Source organism: Orbicella faveolata, unplaced genomic scaffold, assembly GCF_042242905.1.
Source record: "Orbicella faveolata isolate gen_17 unplaced genomic scaffold, um_ofav_v1 contig_24, whole genome shotgun sequence".
In the NCBI taxonomy this organism is placed as follows: domain Eukaryota; kingdom Metazoa; phylum Cnidaria; class Anthozoa; order Scleractinia; family Merulinidae; genus Orbicella; species Orbicella faveolata.
Window position 1 is genome coordinate 13850001 of NW_028301552.1, and position 8479 is coordinate 13858479.

General features: G+C 37.5%; 1 protein-coding gene and 1 pseudogene across 1 annotated transcript in view; one reads left to right on the forward strand and one right to left on the reverse strand.

Annotated features, from left to right (window-relative positions):
* LOC149110494 (uncharacterized) overlaps nt 1-106 on the forward strand; it is a 1711-nt pseudogene extending 1605 nt beyond the window's left edge.
* The window catches only part of LOC110069695 (uncharacterized), an 18498-nt gene extending 15385 nt beyond the window's left edge, over nt 1-3113 (reverse strand). The window contains exon 1 of the mRNA XM_020777228.2: nt 2928-3113. Within this exon, the coding sequence (XP_020632887.2) occupies nt 2928-3030 (103 nt within the window). The 5' untranslated portion in view covers nt 3031-3113. The remainder of the gene's footprint in view (nt 1-2927) is intronic.
* Nucleotides 3114-8479: the final 5366 nt, after the last annotated feature.

Sequence of the window (8479 nt, forward strand, 5' to 3'; positions counted from 1 at the left end):
CGTATATATTCAGTCGTTCTTAGCCACCATTTTGCCAGAACAAAGTATATGTATATATTTAGTTTGTTACACAAAAAACAGTTTACTTGTAAAAACCTTTGTGTTTTTTTTTTTTTTTTTATATATATCTTTACATACTTATAAAAAATTGTAGAGGGTAACCGAAAATGAAAAAGAAAGGTGTCCTGCATAGCAGTCTTTCTAATTTCCTTTTAGCTAACAGGCAGTCGTGCAGAGGCTTGGGGCGAAAGCAACCAAAAAATTAGGAGCAGGGGGAGGAACTTATTTAGCCGGCCTTTTGCATGTATTTGTAAATTTACTCGTAAAACTCTTTGTCGTTGTCGTATGAAAAAAATGTACAGGAAAATTGCAAATGAAAAGGATAGGGTTTAGTGATAAAGGGTCAGATCGAATCAAGGAATGAGCTGAAACTAACATAGTTCACTTGACAATTGTATGTCGGGCTTAAAAGTGGACAACGTTAAAAATTATACAACACTAGTTTTATTAACACCATAGGTAAATGACATTGGTCACTGTTATGGAAAATCATATTTTAGAGTCAGCTTTGTATAAAGCAATGATTATGCATACATTCCTGGGAACAGCAAAAAATGATTTGGAACAAAAGTTCTAAGTGTAGTGTTCATTCCGTGCAATGGGGTATAAATAAAACGTTCTGGAAGAAAAGACACCTTATTTTATACCAGTGATGACAAGCACAAAAGTCATATGGGTACCCAGGTTAAAAATATTTGAATAACTCTATTAATTAATACCAGCTCTAATTTAAAGGAAAAAGTTATGAGAATAAAATAAAAGTTGTCTCTACATGCCTTCACTGTTTAGACTAAGAGTCCTAGAGCTTTTTTAGCATGTATTCGAATACCTTGTGACGATAAGCCCGCCACCCACCCCACCCCGCGCCGTATTGTTTTCACTCAGCGGCTGGTCAGCGGTCATGTTTATGAGGTAAACATGGCGATCACTTCCTGATCACCTTCCTTGTCGATCAGAAAATCAAAATACCAGCGAGGTATTGCCTCGAAGATGAAGCAGTTATGTTATTTGATTCGTACTTCACATTCGAGTCGAAGCTTAGGTGGCACAGGTTAATTCTTACGGTGGAATCGACGAGGGGAATTCGAACACTAGTTGTAGTGTTTGAATTGTTGGAAGAAATGGTCGCATGGGGATGTAGGAATGGTAAGTTTAACGAACAATTTCAAATTTTGCAGCTGGAATTGGAAGTAAAGTTCATTTGAATACTTTCGCATGTATTTCTGACGGTTTTAGATCTACCTGCTCGATTTATATCTGCCACGCTTCATGTTGACGAGTCCCTCAAAATGGACGGCCAAACTTGGAGATTGCCGAAAATTAGGTAAGTTCACGGAGTTATAAAGTTTTAGTAAAGGTCGGGCCGCAAAGTTTTTTTCTGTAGTTACCTTTTCTATGGCACCTACTTCCTAGCTATGTTAGTTGGATCAGTTAAGAAGGCCTCACTTTTTCAAAAATTTACTTTGAATTTGATCGGTTTTCGCGTGTGTGACTTAAGCGAACCGATAAGGTGTCACTAAAGTCTTCCTGTTTTCTTGATTGAAAGGTGATGTTCACGAAAGTCGCCTCGATGGATAAGATAGAGTTAATATACATGGCTGTGGTATTTGTTTTTTGCTGAGTCCCGTAGTTTTTTGTAAATTGTCCTCTAAAGTTGTCTCAAATTTAAGTCTTAAAAAGTGTCACGACAGGCCTTCGCTTGATTGAAATTTAATTTCCGTAAAACTCTGAAAAATAAAGAGATCCGATCAAACGGATTGTGGTTTTAGTATAGATACATGAATGTCTTACAACACACAAGAAATGAGCTAAATCTGTGTCTCAAGCAAAATCGACCGGACCGCTCTTACAGAGACACTCTCTTAAAAGCTTAGCTGAAAATATGTGAATGCAGCAGAAATAATCAGCAAAGTGACGATGATGCTGTCTTTAATCAACTGGAATAACAATTTCAATTTTGTTGATCGAGTCATCAAAACTCCTTGTCTATTTTATTTTCGAAGTGTAAAATTTCACTATGTTGAAGAAACACATATAATGTTAGTAGCCTTTTTGCGTTCGTGAAATTAGTTGCAGCATCTCAGCGCAAAAGATAAGAAAAAAAATCTTTGTCAAGATTTGTTGACAGTTGGTAAACACCGACTCGGACTTGAAAGTGCACGAGCTGCACTATGCAAATGAGCTACTTATACGCGTCAGACTTTCCTTTCAAAAACTTTCGCAAACTCGCCAAACAAGCAGAAACAATAAGAGATTATCAAAAACAGGTTTTGGTTATGATTAAGCATTGTCTCAGAAACTCAGAAATTAATTCGATACCAGAGTAAAGATTTTTCTTGCTATATTCTTAAGTCAGAACAAACGCAAAAGCGTTCGCGTTAACCTTACAACTAGCGCGAGCAGATCTTAATATTCATTCAAGCGCTAAATTGAAGTCTTGTTTTCGACCCTGAAAAACGCCCCTTTTTCATTAGCTCAGAGCATAAAACTACATATAAGTTCCCTGGTTCTTAGTCCCTGCCTTATTCCCTGCCATCGCTATGAAAAATCCGCAAGAGAATCTCTCACCACTTGATCATGCAACGTAACAACATCCACGCGAAAACCCACGACATGTGCGTGGATCCGCGCGGATATACGTCGTCAGGATGGCGCAATTTGTGCTATAAAAATAGCACAATTGTCTCATATCATAGGTGCGCGCGAATCCCAAGACTTATAGCGGTCTCTGTCCCCGATTATGGCTCCTGTCAAAACTCGACACGAAAACGATTTAAAACTTTATAGCAATTAATGCTTTTCTTTTTCGTAGGTTTTAAGTTTGAAAAAATCACGATGATATAAAGTCAAAAAATCAGACAAAGTACCTTCATCGCTGCAATTTTTGGCGAAAACAGGCGTCTTGGCTTTTCCAGCGCAATACAATTTGTCGCTGGTTTTTGAGGTTGCCGTAGAGACCGAGAGTGACATTTTTTTAAATTGGTATTGACCGCAGTCTAGATTTTCCTATCTAGATCGACCAGCATCTAGACCACTCTACCTTTAACATTCGATGTGAGAAATACGTGTTCTTGAAATTTTTGTTTGGCCATATAATAAAAATTTTATTAACCGAGCTTGGACGATCTGTTTGGGAGAATCTAGAGCTCAGTTGTGATTAGAGACCTCACTGCGTTCGGTCTGCACTCACAACGTCGGTTAAGACTCTCCCATACAGACCTCCCGCTCGGCTAATAAGAGCTAATGTATATTTTTGCACCGTCTTCTTTTGGAAAACAATAGTTTCAAAAGCCTTGCAAGAGTTCCTTTTCACCAACTTAACTAGGAAACCTCGGGCTTTTCTTTACAATTAGGTTCCTATTCACTGACTCAATGTTCGAACCTCGGGCGGTATGGAAATATTCTGCTCTATGTTTAGGTGTCATTTTGCACTTCATCGATTCTTTCCATCTTTGGTAAGATTTTGATACAGGTCTTAATTATCCAGAAAAATTAGACTTATTCGCCAACAAATTAGGCTTATTCGCGAGTCCATCCCAAACGCAGATACATTAATTTACGTTTTTTAAACGGAGAAGAACTTGCCTCAAAAACTAAAGAATTTAAAGGAAGACACCTCTCTCAAGGTTTTATTTTTAAGAGTTCGCCCATTGAGACAATCCAGAAATTTTTCTAAAATCGTGTTTCATCGCTTTGTTTTTCGTTTGTAATTTGTCAGTTCAATTTCAAAACTTAATAAAAACAGTTAACCTCCGAATAGAGATTAAACTGACAAAAAACATCCACCATCCGTGTCTCCAATTTGAAAAAGTACAAAGAAACTCTTGTCGCTTTCCATTCGACCAGAAATTCCCAACTGAATTTCTCCGCATGTTCTAGGCTTTTCGGAATCCAAGACATCGCATAGGCTTTTGTAAAGCTTTTAATTGGAATGAAGTCTTCATTTATTTATGGGGTCATGGTCATAACCAAGTTTATACACAGCATAGTATGATGAAATATTTATTAAAACTGACTCCTGAGTGCCTTGTGGAAGATGCCTGCCGATGCAAGTAACTGAGTGAAGCTCTCTGCCACTAGGGGACTGATAAAAAATTATTCCGCTTTTACAATATTTTACCATTTCTCAGGAATGAATGCATTGGAAGCTGGCGCTTGTATCATTATAACATTCTAATAATCTGCCCCAAGCCAAATGTGAATCAAACCTTCACACCTTTTAAAATTTCCAAGCAAAGGCCACGAATTAAAGCACATCTTTTCCTTACCAATTAGGTTCCTATTCACTGACTCAATTTTCGACCCTTGGGCATTATGGAAAGATTCTGCTCCATGTTCAGTTGTCATTTGCACTTCCTCGCTAGTTTCCATCGTTGGCGGGTAAGCCTTTGATATAGGTCTTAATCATCCAGACAAATTAGATTTTGATCCAGGTCTTAATCATCCAGGAAAACTAGACTTATTCACCAACAAATTAGACTTGTACACGAGTCAATCCAGAACGCAGATGCGTTAATTTAGGTTTTTTTTAACAGCGAAGACTAGTGTTAAAACACTGAAGAATCTAAACGAAGGCACCTACCCCAAGGTTTTATTTTTAAGAGTTCTCCCATTGACACAGTTTAGAAATTTCTCGCGAATCGTAATTTTGTTTTATCGTTTTGTTTTTCGTTTCTAATTTGTTCAATTTCAAAACTAAATAAAAACAGTTTACCCACGAGATCTAAGACACGGAAGCCCAGATTTTTTTTTTTTCAAAAAACAATAATTTTAATAATAGTATAAAGGACGAGACCATGGACGTTCCACAAAAGCTCCAACTGTATTAAAGAGCTCCAACGACACCACACTGCCTAAGGTAACTAAAATAATCACTTTGTGGAATGGCAAGTCGTGAATAGTAACCGAAACTATTTTTAATTTCAAATGCGGATAGAGATTATATTGAAAAAGGCAAGCCATTCACTATTTGTGTCTGCAATTTAAACAAGTACAAAGAAACTCTTGGTGCTTTCCTTACGACCACACATTCCCAATTGAGTTTCCAGCAATTGTCAGTGGCGAACGCAGAACAGCATGTTCCAGGGTGGCCGTACAACCGACATCACGTAGGCTTTAATATAGCTATTTATCGAAATGAAGTCCAGCTTCATTTAGTTATGATTCATGGCTATATCTACGTTTATACACAACATAGCATGTTGAAATATTTATTAAAACTAACTCCTGAGTGCCTTACGAATGATGCGTGCCGATGCAAGCGACTGATTGAAGCCGTCTGTCACCAGGGGAATGATAAACACTAATTCCACTACCATTCATCAGGAAGGAAAGGCTGGCGCTTGTATCATTTCAAAACACACTAATAATCAGCCCGAGGTCAAATGTCAATCAAATCTTCACACCCTTTAAAATTTGCAAGAAAGTACCACTGCAAAAAAGATTTTGCAACGAATTAAAGTACATCTGTTCTTTACCAATTAGGTTCCTATTCACTGACTCAATTTTCAAACCTCGGGCGGTATGGAAAGGTTCTGCTTTATGTTGCAGGTGTCATTTGGCACTTCCTCGCTTCTTTCCCTCGTTGGTACGATTTTGATACAGATCTTAATTATCCAGACAAATAGAACTTATTCACCAACTAAAAAGTACGCGAGTCAATCCAAAACGCAGACGCGTTGAATTAATTATTTTTCTTTTAAAAGAAAGATTTCCGTTAAAGACTGAAGCATTTAAAGGAAGACCCCCCAGGTTTTACTTTTTAAAGTAAGATCATTGAAAATAATCCAGAAATTTCTTACGAGTCATTTTCTCGTTGTATTGTTGTGTTTTTCATTTTCAATTTCTTCAGTTTCAAAACTTTATGAAAACAATTTACCCACGAGATTTTGAAATTCGAAACCCCGACTGTTAGAAAGAAAACAATAATAATTTTAATTATTGAATAAAGACGAGACAGCGACACTCAACATTCAAGTAGCCTTATTTATGAAACTATTACCTGACCACGTCCCATAAAAGCCCTAACACTATTACAGAGGTCGAACCATACAGCACTGTTTGACATCCTATCTTCGCTTTGCTGTTAACGTTCGCTGTCTCATAGACAAGCTACTCTCGACTGATGGATGATATCGTTCTTCTCACAGATCTCGAGGAAAGACATAGTTTTTCTTTAACCTATATTCAAGAGACAAACGTTAGAATAGGATGCATGGGCACAAGGACAAGACCTCCTTTTTCGAGGTTAAATGTGTGGAGACCACACGAGCAGGAGCCTGAGGCTTATGATGTGAGGGTTAATCTGGTTGACGCCATTGTCGAAGGCAAGTTTTATCCTATCTTTTTTAAGAAAGATATCTCCGTGTGAATAGCATAGGGAGTTTCAAAGTTCTTACTGTGATTGTTTCGACTAGGGAGTGTCAGTGCTTTCCTATTGCCGAACGACGTACAGGAACCTGAGCTCTGGCAGTTGGAGCCACAAACACCAGTTCCAAAAGAACTAGTATTTACACTAACAACTGGAACAAGGGAAGTTACAATCAGACCACGTTTTAGAACAACCACTTATCAGCAGTTTCGAAAGGTATGTCTAACTGATGAACTATATTGCATGAATGTAGATATCACGTTTCTTAAATGCAAACTGTATCGTCTGATTGTTTTTATTTCCCACTGAACTGAAAAAAAAAAATGCTAAGACCGATTTCCAAATCTATATTCCTCTTAATAAAAGCTAACACACACACACACACACACACACACACACACACACACACACACACACACACACACACAACTGAACAAAACAAAGCAAAATATTTCATATCAAACCACTGGGGTCTCCTTTCGTATAATGCAACAGAAACAACTTTCACGTTTGGAATTTTTATTTGCAAACTTTATTTAACGGCACTTGACACTGACATACTCGTTTACGGACGCAGATCGGGTGCCGAGATTAATCCCCCCCGCCCCTCCCCCCAGAACGAGATGTCTTACAATCTTGATATGAAGATACAATTGTTAGTTCTGATGCACTACCTTCGCTGATTACATGGAATACATTTACGCACAGGCGTCGATTCCTGATAAAAGCGAATAAGACTACACATTACAACGTTCTGTCATCCCGTGACAAAATAGCCACACTCGTTAGATTGCTCTGAATGTCTTTAATATATTTACATCTCTATGGTACAATTGATTTATCCAACAAATCATTTTTCCTTTACTTGTTCCTCCTCTTATTTTAGATCTTAGGATGCCTTCATTGGATCAAGGCTACGCCCAACTAGGAAGATGTGATGGCAACGAAGTAGCGTTGGTGACCTTTTCCCCAAACATTGCTGTTCATTACACAACACTAACCCATTTGTGATGCCCTCAGCTTTTACTAGTTAAGATGTTAATAGAATCACGGAAGTCATTGGAAGAAATAAGACTTGAGAGATTTATTTCTCTAATCGAAGAATAACAAGCTGTGAGATTTAGTGATAGAGCAACACAAATTATTGTAACTATGACTTAAAAATTTTTCGTGTTTATCTGTAACTGTAACTGCATGTAGGAAATCTAACAATCGAGAATGAATGACATAGATGTTCTACAAATAATGATGTTTTCTGTATTGAACTACTCAGTAAATTCTGGATTTTTCTACCCTTTGACGTAACATTTAAATTTTTCCCTTTCTAAGTTACTATCTCTTTCCTTCCATTCCAGAATTTCTAGCAATTGGGCGGCACGAGCCAAAAAGAAGGCAAAACTCGATTTCTTTTAAAACAATTCGATCATTATATAATCACCTCTATAGTTGCCTTGTGTAATGAGAATGACTCGACCTACGTCGATCGAGTTTATCGTCGAAACCTGAGTCGACCTTCATTCCTTCGGCTTTAGAGCAAACCCCTGACCGATGCTGTTGGTACCAATATTTGCTCACAAATAAATAAATCTTGATTTTCCACTAACATTGTCATGGTACTTGGAACCAATGCACCCCCAGAAACCGCAAGTTCTCACTTTCATATGCTCCTTTTCGTGCATAAGATGGGTCATTAAAACAATTCTTCGTTTTTGTTGAATTTTTAGGTCATTTTTGGAACAAACCAGAATTTCTTGCAAACTTAACGTTATTGTTATCATTGTTAGCTCGTCGGTCATCTTGCGAAGCAACAAAGCATTGTCATAAATATGTATTTGATTAGGCGTTTCAAATGGGGCGTAAAATATCCTTGGGAACAGCTGGAGACCACCTACTCAAAATAGAACAGTAGAAAAGAAAATTGATTCACAAGCTTAGTATGGGAGGTCATGGACATCTTCTTTTTTTTCCTTTTCGGCTCAAATTAAATGAAAATCAAATTGGGCGCAAATCCGATTTTCAAACCAAAAAGGAATTCAGTTATCATTTTTG